General features: G+C 41.7%; 2 protein-coding genes across 2 annotated transcripts in view; both read right to left on the reverse strand.

Annotated features, from left to right (window-relative positions):
• The window catches only part of LOC311139364 (sperm acrosome membrane-associated protein 6-like), a gene marked incomplete at its 5' end in the record, with an annotated part of 1014348 nt that overhangs the window by 674818 nt on the left and 321149 nt on the right, over nt 1-18381 (reverse strand). The window lies entirely within an intron of this gene.
• LOC311139229 (meprin A subunit beta-like) lies at nt 395-1657 on the reverse strand (the record flags this gene model as incomplete). Its single annotated transcript, XM_084174131.1, has 3 exons — nt 1421-1657; nt 1031-1255; nt 395-945 (listed from the first exon to the last, which is right to left on the reverse strand). Exons 1-3 carry the CDS (start codon nt 1557-1559, stop codon nt 395-397), a joined length of 915 nt encoding a protein of 304 aa, XP_084030257.1. The 5' UTR covers nt 1560-1657.

Genomic DNA, 18381 nt, shown 5'->3' on the forward strand with positions numbered 1-18381 from the left:
TAAACGTTATCGAATGTTGGCCATTGATAAACATACAAATAAATTGCATCTGGATTTGATTGCTCACCTTGAATGGTGATGAGGAAGAAAATGTTGCCTCCCTTGAGGAATTCTCTATGCTTCAGGTTCGTCAAGGTTAGGAACTTTAAGAAGCCAATGGCAGGGTTTACGTAGAAGGACTCATCACCCCTGTTTTCTAGCGTTCCGACTTTACGGGGATTGTTCCAGAAATCATGGTCTGCAAAATGGAGGAATACCTAGCATCATACACATGCAAGGAGTTGGGGGCTGATTCATAATATAGAATGATTTGCATTCAGTCATATGATTCATAAGCATGGCCATTTATGTTTGCCATTGTCTCTGAATGGTTTGTTTGTAAATGTGATCAAAGTTAGGCTGGGTATTGCAAGAAAAATATATTGGAAATGAGCTGTGCCTTACTATAATCGATTGTGTTTTGTACACACTCGTATTGAATGTTTGAATTTCTCTCACCGTCCTGAAGTGAGGGTTCAGTGGTAATGCTGATTTGCTTGGACATGCGTTGCTGGATGTGGGGATTCTGGTCCAGCAGTTGAATCGTCACTTGTCGATGGGGGCAAGGCCACTGGAGTTGGTCATCATACTTTCCTGAGACTAAGCGCACATAAACTCCAAACAACATTTCACGAAGATAAACGGCAATCTGGTAGGCATAGCCTTCTGGGGAGTAGTATCTGGGGCTGTACACAACGGTGTTAAAGTCACTGGTGGTTAAAAGATTCTCAAAGTCTCTAATCTGCCAGGTGTGATGGGGGCATTCTGTCTCTGACAGATTGATGTCATCGATGGAAAACCCGCCTGTAGACTGTCCTGCTCCTTTACGCACCTCAAACTCAAACTGGAAGGTTTTGGTGCCATTCAGGGGCACGTGGTAGGGCATCCAGTGAGATCCTGGGGAACCTTCAGAGAGAGACACTAGAGATGAAACAAATAATTCTAGCAATTAATTTTCCAAGTGGTTTATTCACCTTCTCATCATCCTAACCTGTGATCTGTCCCATGAGGCGGAGAGTTCCTTTAGAGTCCCTCTCATCACGGTATTCTCTGATCCAGATGTTGAGCTGGTCTAACTCGTTACCACTGTGGTAGTAGTAGAACTGTAGACACTGGACACTGCACTTCCTGCTGGGAGTCATCTCCCTGCTCTCCAGCCAGGCTGTGTCCCCCTCCTGGCCTGACACTGTGCTGGCATGCATGAAGAAACCAGTACCTGGGAAAAGTAGGGTGAGCATTTTTAACAATTGTCTGATGACTTTGATATTTGTATCTAATGGTCCTACAGCACAAGTTCAGTTTACTGCCTGTATTAACAGCATTTTCATGAAGGAGTCAACTGTTGGGAAAGTGTGAGCTGTACTACAGCGTTAAATCTCACCGTCTGTCTTCCCCAGGTTGGTGAAATCAGAATAGGGCCCCCCAATGACAGTCTTCATTCTTTTCCATCCACCTACCAAACTCTTGGTGCAGCGACTCATCCCACACAATCTCTGGTTGTCGAAGTTGCAATGTTCCATAAATGAAATAGATTTTTCTACAGGAGGAAAACAGAAAGGAGGAGAAGAATATACATGTTCTTCAACTTGGACATGCAGTACAGTAGACCTGCTTGGTTTCATGACACACGCTTACTGCATCCATATAGCTTGTTCAGCATCAAGGCATCTTGTGGGCTCATTTCAAGGCGTTGTCCAATAATTTTTTGGTACTCAGGTTGCTTAGTTATGATGGTAGGTCCCTCTCCAATGCTGAAGGCTCTCTCACTGTAATGTAGCACCGAGGTGTAGTCATACGGGAAACCCAGGGTGGTCGAATAATGGGGAGAAACTTTCACAAAGTTCTTCTCATGACCTGTAGACAAGGGGTGGATTCATGACACTTAATTACTGCTTTAGTTTACAACCTCAAATTTCTTGAAATGAAAGTCTTGAAAAACAGCCTATACACTCATGATAATAAATAACTATAATTTACTTTCACGTACAACATTTTGCTAACATTGTGAAGACAACATAATGTATATAAAGTGAATTGAATAACAAAAAATGCATAATACGTACACCTTATTGTTACAATTTATAACTGAAAAAACGCTGAAGAAAATGTGAACAAACCACGTCTTATATTTTTCCAAACAATGGTCACATATTCATCCCTGTCATATCTGGACTGTTCATGCCAGATTCCCAGAGCGTGTAGAAACTCATGCTCCACAATGGCAATATGATCACAGTAATTTCCAATGGAAAGAGGCTGTCCATACTTGGAAGATCTCCCTACGTGGGAGGAACACCTACATTAAAAGAAAGCAAGGAGACACAAAAATGAACCTGTATCAATATCAAGCAAGTCAGATATCTTCAGTAAAAAGGGACACTGTATGATCAGGCAAGGCAAAAATGATCTTACCCTCTGTTCTTCTGGACTGAAATGAAGTGATACTCAGAGCCTCTGGGCTTGAATTCGACGCATGATTTTAGCCTGAACTGCTCAAAGGCCCGCAGAATGATCCCTTTAGCATTCAAATCTGAGTTCATATAGAAAACACAGAGTAAAGTGATGGCAAATTAGGGCCTTTGGGGGAAGGATCCATCACTTATCCAACCTTTAATTATCAACCTGGTGGGAAGGACTTCACTCAGTATAGGAACAGATTACATGCGCACAACCACTGTTTCTGAGCAGATGCTGGATGCAGAATAAAATGTTCAGTAAATAGTCAAAAGAGACTCTGCAATCAATGCTCCCATGTGGTTTATTGGAGACAATGTTTTGGCCACTTAGGTTTTCATTAGCTCTCCATTTACAAAGAACAAGTAAACGTTCTGTATATAGGCATATGACATCCCTCAAGTGACAGGTATAATCTAAGGTGTGATGTTACTTGGGGATGTCTGTCCATATATGGACTTTTAAATGGAGACCTGAAGAACATTTTTACTCACCAAGGCTTTCTTCTAGCACATAGGGGACGGGAAGGTCCCATAGTTTGTCCTTATTCAAAACGGCATTCCTGGGAACCCTTTGTTTATGCGGAGGCTACATGATTTGAATACACCAGAAATAGTTAATGACAGTGAAAGAGTACATCTGAAGCCAGCAGAACGTTCATCAAAATTAGTAATCTTTTAAAGGGTGTACTTACCTCGATTATATCACCCTCGCGTAAGTCTAAGTCTGGAAAATATATGCAGTAAATTATTATTCACTATGGATCAAGGTAAAACAAAGTCTAAAATAATATTTCAGTACATACTGACAACAATCAACCTAAGTCGCATAACTCAGCTCAACCTACCCATGTTTATTCTGTTGATGTCCAAGTCGAAATCCTCAATATCTTGAAAATTAACAAAATAGACAATTAAGTTTGAAATACAAAATTATTAGTAATTGTTAGTATCCATTGTAAAATAAAGGATATTATATAAAACAATTTGTATTTGAATGTAGATTAAAAGCAACACAGTTTTCCAAAAGTGTAAATCTAAAACAAATGGTGTCAATCCTGTATAGGCCAATACAAAACCTTTGGTATGGACTACTCAAACTCCATAGTGCATTTATTTATTTTCCCTGGTTATTATATTAATAAAAATTATGTATGGATAGAGTATACAAACTCACCTCTGAAAATTGCTTGAGACTTAGGATGAAGAACAAAATATGATTTTGTAGCAATTTCGGGTAAATAAATAACTTAACCATTAACCAAATATTTCTGATCATGTCTTTGTAATTTGAAAATGTAATAACATGTTTGTATCAATATAAAATTGGTATTCACAGTTCAATCTCTTACCTGAGACAAAGGTATGAAGACCACCACTAGGAAAATATAAATACACATTCTCCTATGGATAGGAAACATATGTCCTTGCTATGGTCAAGTTACCTACAATTCGAAATACTATGCAATAACACGAACACCAAACCAAATCTTGTCATGTGAAAAGAAAGTTGTAAATCATAAGACAAATGTCAAATCTTGTATTTCTTCCTTTCTCTGTGTCTTTATACTAGTGTATGTCCAGGTATATCCAGGTATTGCACAGGATCAAGACTTGAAGTGAAGTGACTCAAAACTTGGAACTTTTACCCTCTCTTTATTAACATAGTTTTTCCTTGCAGGCCTGTGAGTTAGAATTGCAAACAACTATTCATCACAAACACAATTATCATACTGTTAAATAACATTTATTTGCACAAGGTAAAAACGGTGTACCTTGAACAAACATGACATCTTCTTCATTGCTCAAAGCAAATCATCTAGGAGTATGATGTGTGGAAGTAAGAAAGAGGTCAAGTGTGGGAATCAATGGCCGGGTAATAACTGTAGTAATTATAATAGCTTTAATTACTGAAAAACAATAAGTAATTGCACTTAAGAACCATGCGATATTAGGTGTTCCTAATGTTTTGTACGCTCAGTGTATATACAGCATGTATATACTGTATAAATAATTGTTTTGACTTTTCATGAACTAACACTCACACTTCACTTTTTCCCCCTTACTAGCTCTGACTTTACTGATAGCTACTTTATTGAGGGAAAAGGTACTTACTATGACTGATATGTGGTTGTCCCACCAGCTATCTTAAGATGAATGCACTAACTGTAAGTCACTCTGGATAAGAGCAACAGAGTACATATCCTTTACCAGTGTGACATGGAAAATATAGAGGGAGAAACTCAGTGAACGGCCCCATAACTTGTCAAGGACAATCCAAATATGACCTCATTTGTGTGATGCAAAAAGTACATTTTAGTTAAATATTTACATGTAATATACAAAAGTTAAAACATTTTGTTGTAAATTGTTCACTACATTTTATTGTATGTCATATGTAAAATATACAAATCACCCAATTCCTAGCTTTTGCAATCCCATAGGAAGACTTATTATTTTACTTACTTAGTATATTGGAATCATTGGTTGTGAGTTGTTGATTATTTGTTACAGTGGGGAAAAAAAGTATTTAGTCAGCCACCAATTGTGCAAGTTCTCCCACTTAAAAAGATGAGAGAGGCCTGTAATTTTCATCATAGGTACACGTCAACTATGACAGACACATGGAGAGAAAAAAATCCAGAAAATCACATTGTAGGATTTTTAATGAATTTATTTGCAAATTATGGTGGAAAATAAATATTTGGTCACCTACAAACAAGCAAGATTTCTGGCTCTCACAGACCTGTAACTTCTTCTTTAAGAGGCTCCTCTGTCCTCCACTCGTTACCTGTATTAATGGCACCTGTTTGAACTTGTTATCAGTATAAAAGACACCTGTCCACAACCTCAAACAGTCACACTCCAAACTCCACTATGGCCAAGACCAAAGAGCTGTCAAAGGACACCAGAAACAAAATTGTAGACCTGCACCAGGCTGGGAAGACTGAATCTGCAATAGGTAAGCAGCTTGGTTTGAAGAAATCAACTGTGGGAGCAATTATTAGGAAATGGAAGACATACAAGACCACTGATAATCTCCCTCGATCTGGGGCTCCACGCAAGATCTCACCCCGTGGGGTCAAAATGATCACAAGAACGGTGAGCAAAAATCCCAGAACCACACGGGGGGACCTGCAGAGAGCTGGGACCAAAGTAACAAAGCCTACCATCAGTAACACACTACGCCGCCAGGGACTCAAATCCTTCAGTGGCAGACGTGTCCCCCTGCTTAAGCCAGTACATGTCCAGGCCCGTCTGAAGTTTGCTAGAGTGCATTTGGGTGATCCAGAAGAGGATTGGGAGAATGTCATATGGTCAGATGAAACCAAAATAGAACTTTTTGGTAAAAACTCAACTCGTCATGTTTGGAGGACAAAGAATGCTGAGTTGCATCCAAAGAACGCCATACCTACTGTGAAGCATGGGGGTGGAAACATCATGCTTTGGGGCTGTTTTTCTGCAAAGGGACCAGGACGACTGATTTGTGTAAAGTAAAGAATGAATGGGGCCATGTATCGTGAGATTTTGAGTGAAAACCTCCTTCCATCAGCAAGGGCATTGAAGATTAAACGTGGCTGGGTCTTTCAGCATGACAATGATCCCAAACACACCGCCCGGGCAACGAAGGAGTGGCTTCGTAAGAAGCATTTCAAGGTCCTGGAGTGGCCTAGCCAGTATCCAGATCTCAACCCCATAGAAAATCTTTGGAGGGAGTTTAAAGTCTGTGTTGCCCAGCGACAGCCCCAAAACATCACTGCTCTAGAGGAGATCTGCATGGAGGAATGGGCCACACACCAGCAACAGTGTGTGAAAACCTTGTGAAGACTTACAGAAAACGTTTGACCTGTGTCATTGCCAACAAAGGGTATATAACAAAATATTGAGAAACTTTTGTTATTGACCAAATACTTATTTTCCACCATAATTTGCAAATAAATTCATTAAAAATCCTACAATGTGATTTTCTAGATTTTTTTTCCTCATTTTGTCTGTCATAGTTGACGTGTACCTATGATGAAAATTACAGGCCTCTTTCATATTTTTAAGTGGGAGAACTTGCACAATTGGTGGCTGACTAAATACTTTTTTTCCCCACTGTATAATTCCATTACATCATTTGTTTATTAAATCAGTATGACAAAGTTTGGCCCTGACTATAATGCTTACCATCAAACTAACACTACCGTTTCAAAGTAAATCTAAAATAGGATTATCTCATGAGTACATTTCTTTAGCAAAGCTATTGTAATTTCCATCAGGATGACATTAGGGTTGGTAATATACAGTGAGGGAAAAAAGTATTTGATCCCCTGCTGATTTTGTACGTTTGCCCACTGACAAATAAATTATCAGTCTATAATTTTAATGGTAGGTTTATTTGAACAGTGAGAGACAGAATAACAAAAAAAAATCCAGAAAAACGCATGTCAAAAATTTTATAAACTGATTTGCATTTTAATGAGGGAAATAAGTATTTGACCCCCTCTCAATCAGAAAGATTTCTGGCTCCCAGGTGTCTTTTATACAGGTAACGAGCTGAGATTAGGAGCACACTGTTAAAGGGAATGCTCCTAATCTCAGATTGTTAACTGTATAAAAGACACCTGTCCACAGAAGCAATCAATCAATCAGATTCCAAACTCTCCACCATGGCCAAGACCAAAGAGCTCTCCAAGGATGTCAGGGACAAGATTGTAGACCTACACAAGGCTGGAATGGGCTACAAGACCATCGCCAAGCAGCTTGGTGAGAAGGTGACAACAGTTGGTGCGATTATTCGCAAATGGAAGAAACACAAAATACTGTCAATCTCCCTCGGCCTGGGGCTCCATGCAAGATCTCACCTCGTGGAGTTGCAACGATCATGAGAACGGTGAGGAATCAGCCCAGAACTACACAGGAGGATATTGTCAATGATCTCAAGGCAGCTGGGACCATAGTCACCAAGAAAACAATTGGTAACACACTACGCCGTGAAGGACTGAAATCCTGCAGCGCCCGCAAGGTCCCCCTGCTCAAGAAAGCACATATACAGGCCCGTCTGAAGTTTGCTAATGAACATCTGAATGGTTCAGAGGAGAACTGGGTGAAAGTGTTGTGGTCAGATGAGACCAAAATCGAGCTCTTTGGCATCAACTCAACTCGCCGTGTTTGGAGGAGGAGGAATGCTGCCCATGAACCCAAGAACACCATCCCCACGGTCAAACATGGAGGTGAAAACATTATGCTTTGGGGGTGTTTTTCTGCTAAGGGGACAGGACAACTTCACTGCATCAAAGGGACGATGGACGGGGCCATGTGCCGTCAAATCTTGGGTGAGAACCTCCTTCCCTCAGCCAGGGCATTGAAAATGGATCGTGGATGGGTATTCCAGCATGACAATGACACGAAACACACGGCTAAGGCAACAAAGGAGTGGCTCAAGAAGAAGCACATTAAGGTCCTGGAGTGGCCTAGCCAGTCTTCAGACCTTAATCCCATAGAAAATCGGTGGAGGGAGCTGAAGGTTCGAGTTGCCAAACGTCAGCCTCGAAACCTTAATGACTTGGAGAAGATCTGCAAAGAGGAGTGGAACAAAATCCCTCCTGAGATGTGTGCAAACATGGTGGCCAACTACAAGAAACATCTGACCTCTGTGATTGCCAACAAGGGTTTTGCCACCAAGTACTAAGTCATGTTTTGCAGAGGGGTCAAATACTTATTTCCCTCATTAAAATGCAAATCAATTTATAGCATTTTTTACATGCGTTTTTCTGGATTTTGTTGTTGTTATTCTGTCTCTCACTGTTCAAATAAACCTACCATTAAAATTATAGACTGATCATGTCTTTGTCAGTAGGCAAACGTACAAAATCAGCAGGGGATCAAATACTTTTTTCCCTCACTGTACAAGGCACAGACATTTACCATACATTAATATCATCTCTCTGGTAAATCATCGTAGGTCATAAAGCTTCATAGAGACCTCTCTCTCTCTGGTAAATCATTGTAGGTAATCAGGCTTCGTAGACTGTTGTTAGCTATATGTTTAGGTTCTAATATCGTTCAATGACTCAACCACAACATAAGAGCCATAACGATGATCGCCGAGGAAGACACCAGTCCAGAGGAGAAGTTAAAAAGGCTGGAAGAAAAAGGACAGAAATATCAACCTTTCACTAAATCAATGAGTCATTATAAATGCTTTTTAAGGGGCAATCTGCATTTCAAACAATAACAAATTAGACACCCCGCCACTGGTTTTGGTAAAATGCTGAGGGATGGGGCTGGAGAAATGTAACCACTCTCAAATTCATAGACAGAGCTATGGATGCAAGGACTGACCATACATGATATCAAAATTATAGTTTTAACCATGCTTTGAAGCTACACAGTGTTTACAAACAATGTAGGTTTCTGGTGGGATATGACAGTTGAACTAAGCTCCTGAGGCATTTAAGTTATATTCTTAAAGACGTCCTCCAGCTATTTAGAAGAAAAAAAAACGTTTACTGTTTAAAGTGACGTCCCATGTATAAATACAGTAAAGTATACACACTAAAGGCTAAAAAAAATTGTTTTTTTTAGACACAACTGCAAACTTCAAGGAGTAGGGCATTCAAGGAGTTGGTCTGATGGGAATCTTTGATGTCATCAGCCTCCCCGTTGCTTGATGAACAATTAAAGAGTAATAGAGAACAAAAGAGGATAGGCAATTTACCTGGACCACCTATTGAGATGAGCCTTTTGTTATGTAAATCAGGTTTTAAATGCAGTGAAAATGAGACTAGAGTGCCACTTTAAAGGGGCAATCAGCAGTTGTTACATCCATTTTTGGACTTATACATTTATATGTAACCATTTGATTCTTGACGAATATAACTTATAAATGCCTCATGAGCTTAGTTCAACAGTTGTACCCTATCAACCCAAAATATAAGCTTGTTTTACTGCAATGTTTATAAACAAAGTAAATGTAAACAAACAATATATAGCCTCAAAACATTGTTGAAACTATAATTTTGATATTATGTATGGTCAGCCCTTGCATCCATAGCTCTGTCTATGAATTTGAGTGTTACATTTCTCCAGCCCCCATCCCTCAGCTTTTTTTTTTTGTCATCGGCGCCCGGGGAGAAGTTGTTGTTGGGGGTTAATTAAAAAAACCCATTGTTAGTAATTTAGCAGACGCTCTTATCCAGAGCGACTTACAGTTAGTGAGTGCATACATTTTTTCATACTGGCCCCCCGTGGGAATCAAACCCACAACCCTGGCGTTGCAAGCGCCATGCTATACCAACTGAGCTACAGGAGGCCATAATATCTCCAGGAGGGATAAGTACAGTATACTTTTTGTCTTTATCTGTTGTTGTTTAGTACTGTCTTTTTGCTACCTAGGGCCATCTACTTTAAGTGCACATCAACCAGGATTAATTAACAGGCAGGGCAATGTGTGACTGTTGTTGTTTTTCGAAATCAGTGGCTGTATTGGAGGGGGAGTGGTTTCTCCTCTTCTAGGCAATCAGCAATGAGTACCGAGAGGTGTCCTCTTCACCTTTGCAAGACAATTAGTACTTCAGTCCCCTTTTTCTCAGCGGCGGTCTCGTCGCTAAACTAAGACCGTCGCCAAAACAAAGGCGCTTCTGCCGAGTTGTTCGAGGAAGAATCCACACCACTCTAGTATCTTACCTAGTTATTTTCAGATGATCTCATTTTGCAGCTTTGGCAACTACAGTGGGGAGAACAAGTATTTGATACACTGCCGATTTTGCTGGTTTTCCTACTTACAAAAATCCAGAAAATCACATTGTATGATTTTTAAGTAATTAATTTGCATTTTATTGCATGACATAAGTATTTGATCACCTACCAACCAGTAAGAATTCCGGCTCTCACAGACCTGTTAGTTTTTCTTTAAGAAGCCCTCCTGTTCTCCACTCGTTACCTGTATTAACTGCACCTGTTTGAACTCGTTACCTGTATAAAAGACACCTGTCCACACACTCAATCAAACAGACTCCAACCTCTCCACAATGGCCAAGACCAGAGAGCTGTGTAAGGACATCAGGGATAAAATTGTAGACCTGCACAAGGCTGGGATGGGCTACAGGACAAAAGGCAAGCAGCTTGGTGAGAAGGTAACAACTGTTGGTGCAACTATTAGAAAATGGAAGAAGTTCAAGATGACGGTCAATCACCCTCGGTCTGGGGCTCCATGCAAGATCTCACCTCGTGGGGCATCAATGATCATGAGGAAGGTGAGGGATCAGCCCAGAACTACACGGCAGGACCTGGTCAATGACCTGAAGAGAGCTGGGACCACAGTCTCAAAGAAAACCATTAGTAACACACTACGCCGTCATGGATTAAAATCCTGCAGTGCACGCAAGGTCCCCCTGCTCAAACCAGCGCATTTCCAGGCCCGTCTGAAGTTTGCCAATGACCATCTGGATGATCCAGAGGAGGAATGGGAGAAGGTCATGTGGTCTGATGAGACAAAAATAGAGCTTTTTGGTCTAAACTCCACTCGCCGTGTTTGGAGGAAGAAGAAGGATGAGTACAACCCCAAGAACACCATCCCAACCGTGAAGCATGGAGGTGGAAACATCATTCTTTGGGGATGCTTTTCTGCAAAGGGGACAGGACGACTGCACCGTATTGAGGGGAGGATGGATGGGGCCATGTATCGCGAGATCTTGGCCAACAACCTCCTTCCCTCAGTAAGAGCATTGAAGATGGGTCGTGGCTGGGTCTTCCAGCATGACAACGACCTGAAAAACACAGCCAGGGCAACTAAGGAGTGGCTCCGTAAGAAGCATCTCAAGGTCCTGGAGTAGCCTAGCCAGTCTCCAGACCTGAACCCAATAGAAAATCTTTGGAGGGAGCTGAAAGTCCGTATTGCCCAGCGACAGCCCCGAAACCTGAAGGATCTGGAGAAGGTCTGTATGGAGGAGTGGGCCAAAATCCCTGCTGCAGTGTGTGCAAACCTGGTCAAGACCTACAGGAAACATATGATCTCTGTAATTGCAAACAAAGGTTACTGTACCAAATATTAAGTTCTGCTTTTCTGATGTATCAAATACTTATGTCATGCAATAAAATGCAAATTAATTACTTAATCAATGTGATTTTCTGGATTTTTGTTTTAGATTCTGTCTCTCACAGTTGAAGTGTACCTATGATAAAAATTACAGACCTCTACATGCTTTGTAAGTAGGAAAACCTGCAAAATCGGCAGTGTATCAAATACTTGTTCTCCCCACTGTATGTGTGTGTTTTCTATACCTGTTCGCTGCTCTCCCTGTAGGCTTTACAGACACTCCCCAGCCCCTTGGCTGCAACCCTTCTAATTTAGTGTACCCTGCGCGCACACTCATGTGGAATACCTGGTCTCTGGCAGCTTTTGGAACTGCCGATCTTAGGTCAAGAACGCTGAGTTCATTGACTTTTTGGCCCTGACGGAGACACAGATTCCCCCCAGAGAACACTGCAACTCCAGCTACTCTCTTATTTTTCTTTTCTTATTTTACCAGGTAAGTTGACTGAGAACACGTTCTCATTCACAGCAATGACCTGGGGAATAGTTACAGGGGAGAGGAGGAGGGATGAATGAGCCAATTGGAAGCTAGGGATGATTAGATGGCCATGATGGTATGAGGGCCAGATTGGGAATTTAGCCAGGACTCCGAGGTTAACACCCCTACTCTTACGATAAGTGCCATTGGATAGTGACCACAGAGAGTCAGGACACCCGTTTAACGTCCCATCCGAAAGACGGCACCCTACACAGGGTAATGTCCCCAATCACTGCCCTGAGGTATTGGGATATACACATTTCTTTAGTGCCTCCTACTGGCCCTCCAACACCACCTCCAGCAGCATCTGGTCTCCCATGCAGGACCAACCCTGCTTAGCTTCAGAGGCAAGCCAGCAGTGGGATGCAGGGTGGTGTGCTGCTGGCCATGCTGCTCTTCATCTGACTACGTTTTCTCTCATAGTGCGAGAGCAGCTGGTCGTCGTGGTGGTGCCACAGGGCTACTAATTTCTCTTTTCTCACTCTCACCTGTCCATCTCCTCATTTGAATTCCATGCTGTCACTGTCACTTTTCCACTCAAGCTTAACATCGTTGTCATCTATCGCCCACCAGGTGTCCTTAGAGAGTTCCTCAATGAGCTTGACACCTTGATAAGCTAATTTCCTGACGATGGCTCATCACTGTTCGTACTTCGCGACTCGTACTTCGCGTCTTCAGCCTTGGATTCATTTCTTTCCAACTCTCTCTTTCCCATCCTTGCATCTTTTAAGCTTTCTCAATCCCCTCCCACTCACAAGGCAGGCAATATGCTTGACCTCATCTTTACTAGAGGTTGCTCACCTACTAATCTCACTGCAACACCCTTCTAGGTCTCTGATCACTACTTTGTTTCCTTTTGTCTCCCTTTCCTCCAACTCTAGCCACTCAGCCCCTACCCAGATGGTCATACGCTGTCTCAATCTTCGCTCTCTGTCTCCCACTACTCTCTCCTCTTCTATCCTATCATCCTTCCTGTCTCCTGATTCTGCCTCTTCGACCCTACTCTCCTCCCTTTCCGCATCCTATGACTCGCACTGTCCTCTTTCTTTCAGGCCGGCTCGGCCCTCCCCCCCTGCTCTGTGAATGAGTGACTCATTGCGAGCTTACAGGACAGGGATGCGGGCAGCTGAGCGAAAATGGAGGAAAACTAAACTTCTGGAGGACCTATCATCCTTTCACTCCCTCCTCTCTACCTTCTCTTCCCCTGTATCCACTGCTAAAGTCACTTTCTATCACTCTAAATTTAAAGCTTCTGCCTCTAACCCTAAGAAACTCTTTCCACCTTCTCCTCCCTCCTTAATCCTCCACTCCCTCCTCCTCCTCCTCCATCTATGCAGACAACTTTGTCAACCACTTTGAAAAGAAGGTTGATGACATTCACTCCTCATTCACTCAGCCTATTAAGTCCACTGGTCCCACTCACACAGAACTACACTACGCCTTGACCTCTTTCTCCCCTCTCTCTCAAGATGAAATCCTGCGACTAGTGAGGTCCGGCCGCCCGACAACCTGCCTGCTCGACCCCATTCCCTTCTCCAGACCATCTCTGAAGACCTTTTCCCATTCCTCACTTCCCTCATCAACTTAACCCTGACCACTGGCTGCGTCCCCTCTGACTTCAAAATGGCCCTCCTCAAGAAACCAACACCAACACTTGAAACCAACACTCAAAACTACAGACCGGTATCCCTTCTTTTTTTCTTTCTTTTTTTTGTGCATTTTTTCTTTTTTTTTTAGGGGGGTGGGGGGGGGGGGGGGGGGGGGGTGGATCAGCTTAATATTGCAGATAGATTGTAACTTCTATCAATGTAATTGTCTGCATCACTTCCAATCCCCCATGTTTTTTATATATATACTCCCCTTTATTACTTTTCAACCCCGCCATCCTTTCCCTACTTGGAGTAAATTAGTGAACAACAATGCCCAGGCCTCTACTTCCGATCTATACTTACTATCTACACCTTATGGACAGAGTTAATTTTACAATAATTATATTATATATATATACTTTTTTTTTTTTTTGCTCCTGAACTACTTCTTCTCTCAACCTCTCCGATCATTTTCATGATGTCCATCCGGTTTGCTTCTATATGTCATATCTTTCTAACTGTGCTCTTTCCCAAAAGCTCCCAACATACAACCTACAGTGGGGGGAAAAAGTATTTAGTCAGCCACCAATTGTGCAAGTTCTCCCACTTAAAAAGATGAGAGAGGCCTGTAATTTTCATCATAGGTACACGTCAACTATGACAGACAAAATGAGACATTGTAGGATTTGTAATGAATTTATTTGCAAATGATGGTGGAAAATAAGTATTTGGTCAATAACAAAAGTTTCTCAATACTTTGTTATATACCCTTTGTTGGCAATGACACAGGTCAAATGTTTTCTGTAAGTCTTCACAAGGTTTTCACACACTGTTGCTGGTATTTTGGCCCATTCCTCCATGCAGATCTCCTCTACAGCAGTGATGTTTTGGGGCTGTCGCTGGGCAACACAGACTTTCAACTCCCTCCAAAGATTTTCTATGGGGTTGAGATCTGGAGACTGGCTAGGCCATTCCAGGACCTTGAAATGCTTCTTACGAAGCCACTCCTTCGTTGCCCGGGCGGTGTGTTTGGGATCATTGTCATGCTGAAAGACCCAGCCACGTTTAATCTTCAATGCCCTTGCTGATGGAAGGAGGTTTTCACTCAAAATCTCACGATACATGGCCCCATTCATTCTTTCCTTTACACGGATCAGTCGTCCTGGTCCCTTTGCAGAAAAACAGCCCCAAAGCATGATGTTTCCACCCCCATGCTTCACAGTAGGTATGGTGTTCTTTGGATGCAACTCAGCATTCTTTGTCCTCCAAACACGACGAGTTGAGTTTTTACCAAAAAGTTCTATTTTGGTTTCATCTGACCATATGACATTCTCCCAATCCTCTTCTGGATCATCCAAATGCACTCTAGCAAACTTCAGACGGGCCTGGACATGTACTGGCTTAAGCAGGGGGACACGTCTGGCACTGCAGGATTTGAGTCCCTGGCGGCGTAGTGTGTTACTGATGGTAGGCTTTTTTACTTTGGTCCCAGCTCTCTGCAGGTCATTCACTAGGTCCCCCCGTGTGGTTCTGGGATTTTTGCTCACCGTTCTTGTGATCATTTTGACCCCACGGGGTGAGATCTTGCGTGGAGCCCCAGATCGAGGGAGATTATCAGTGGTCTTGTATGTCTTCCATTTCCTAATAATTGCTCCCACAGTTGATTTCTTCAAACCAAGCTGCTTACCTATTGCAGATTCAGTCTTCCCAGCCTGGTGCAGGTCTACAATTTTGTTTCTGGTGTCCTTTGACAGCTCTTTGGTCTTGGCCATAGTGGAGTTTGGAGTGTGACTGTTTGAGGTTGTGCACAGATGTCTTTTATACTGATAACAAGTTCAAACAGGTGCCATTAATACAGGCAACAAGTGGAGGACAGAGGGGCATCTTAAAGAAGAAGTTACAGGTCTGTGAGAGCCAGAAATCTTGCTTGTTTGTAGGTGACCAAATACTTATTTTCCACCATAATTTGCAAATAAATTCATAAAAAATCCTACAATGTCATTTTCAGATTTTTTTTCTCCTCAATTTGTCTGTCATAGTTGACGTGTACCTATGATGAAAATTACAGGCCTCTCTCATCTTTTTAAGTGGGAGAACTTGCACAATTGGTGGCTGACTAAATACTTTTTCCCCCCACTGTATATACTTATTATGGACACAGTATGCTTACATTATTAGCTATCTTTGTTATTATTTGTTGTTATTTGTTATTAGTCCCATCCTTCAACTCTATTCAATACCTCCCATCTATCTCTTAACACCATCCATATAGGATTTCTATTTGCCATATACAGTGGGGGAAAAAAGTATTTAGTCAGCCACCAATTGTGCAAGTTCTCCCACTTAAAAAGATGAGAGAGGCCTGTAATTTTCATCATAGGTACACGTCAACTATGACAGACAAAATGAGAAATACAATTCCAGAAAATCACATAGCAGGATTTTTAATGAATTTATTTGCAAATTATGGTGGAAAATAAGTATTTGGTCAATAACAAAAGTTTCTCAATACTTTGTTATAAACCCTTTGTTGGCAATGACACAGGTCAAACGTTTTCTGTAAGTCTTCACAAGGTTTTCACACACTGTTGCTGGTATTTTGGCCCATTCCTCCATGCAGATCTCCTCTAGAGCAGTGATGTTTTGGGGCTGTCGCTGGGCAACACGGACTTTCAACTCCCTCCAAAGATTTTCTATGGGGTTGAGATCTGGAGACTGGCTAGGCCACTCCAGGACCTTGAAATGCTTCTTACGAAGCCACTCCTTCGTTGCCCGGGCGGTGTGTTTGGGATCATTGTCATGCTGAAAGACCCAGCCACGTTTCATCTTCAATGCCCTTGCTGATGGAAGGAGGTTTTCACTCAAAATCTCACGATACATGGCCCCATTCATTCTTTCCTTTACACGGATCAGTCGTCCTGGTCCCTTTGCAGAAAAACAGCCCCAAAGCATGATGTTTCCACCCCCATGCTTCACAGTAGGTATGGTGCAACTCAGCATTCTTTGTCCTCCAAACACGACGAGTTGAGTTTTTACCTAAAAGTTCTATTTTGGTTTCATCTGACCATATGACATTCTCCCAATCCTCTTCTGGATCATCCAAATGCACTCTAGCAAACTTCAGACGGGCCTGGACATGTACTGGCTTAAGCAGGGGGACACGTCTGGCACTGCAGGATTTGAGTCCCTGGCGGCGTAGTGTGTTACTGATGGTAGGCTTTGTTACTTTGGTCCCAGCTCTCTGCAGGTCATTCACTAGGTCCCCCCGTGTGGTTCTGGGATTTTTGCTCACCATTCTTGTGATCATTTTGACCCCACGGGGTGAGATCTTGCGTGGAGCCCCAGATCGAGGGAGATTATCAGTGGTCTTGTATGTCTTCCATTTCCTAATAATTGCTCCCACAGTTGATTTCTTCAAACCAAGCTGCTTACCTATTGCAGATTCAGTCTTCCCAGCCTGGTGCAGGTCTACAATTTTGTTTCTGGTGTCCTTTGACAGCTCTTTGGTCTTGGCCATAGTGGAGTTTGGAGTGTGACTGTTTGAGGTTGTGGACAGGTGTCTTTTATACTGATAACAAGTTCAAACAGGTGCCATTAATACAGGTAACGAGTGGAGGACAGAGGAGCCTCTTAAAGAAGAAGTTACAGGTCTGTGAGAGCCAGAAATCTTGCTTGTTTGTAGGTGACCAAATACTTATTTTCCACCATCATTTGCAAATAAATTCATTAAAAATCCTACAATGTGATTTTCTGGATTTTTTTTCCTCAATTTGTCTGTCATAGTTGACGTGTACCTATGATGAAAATTACAGGCCTCTCTCATCTTTTTAAGTGGGAGAACTTGCACAATTGGTGGCTGACTAAATACTTTTTTTCCCCACTGTATATTTCAACCGTACTGTGATGTTTTATAAAAGTTCTGAACCTTTCTATTCTCATTGCTTCTACAGATTGTGAATTAAAAATAAACATTTTTGCTAAAAGTATTATTATATTATTGATTGATTTGACCATGACTTTTCAGATCACCCAGTAATGCTATCTGCAAGGTTAGCTCCAGGTAAATATTGCAATCCTTTAGCCATTCCTGGACCTGTGTCCAAAAACAAGCTACAAATGGACAGAACCAAAACAAATGATCTAATGATTCTGTCTCTTCACAGCAAAATCTGCAGAGCTGGGAAGATTGTATCCCCCATATAAATAACATTCTATTGGTAGCAAGAATTTTATATAATAATTTAAATTGAAAGATTCTAATTTTTTAATCCGGTGTCGTTTTGCGCGTCAGTTCATAAACACTATGTCATGGGATCGGTACGTCAAAGATCTCTTCCCAACTATTTTGCAATCTATATGGGACGGCTGTCAATCCTTTGGTCCTTAAGTGAAACTGATATACTTTTTTATTTATCACAGTTTTCCTTAACCAATTATGTTCTTTAATGCAAGGCCGACAGACAAGTTCCTTACTTTCTCCCCCTTCCACTTTCCTCTTCCACTTTTGCGGTATGGCTGCAATTATTTTGTTGTAATTTTGGGTAGAGCAGACATTTCCATATGTTTTTGTTAGCTGCATGTGCGACATAACTCCACCAGTCCTACCGATGATATCATTTACGAAGATTATACCTTTTTTAAACATTCTGTCAAAAAATAAAGGTTTTTTGTCAATTAGTATATTTGAATTGAACCACAATATTTGTTGCATTATTTGTTCTGTCGTTTCTGGAGGATTAAATT

Source organism: Coregonus lavaretus, assembly GCF_964263955.1.
Source record: "Coregonus lavaretus genome assembly, chromosome: 13".
Classification (NCBI taxonomy): Eukaryota; Metazoa; Chordata; class Actinopteri; order Salmoniformes; family Salmonidae; genus Coregonus; species Coregonus lavaretus.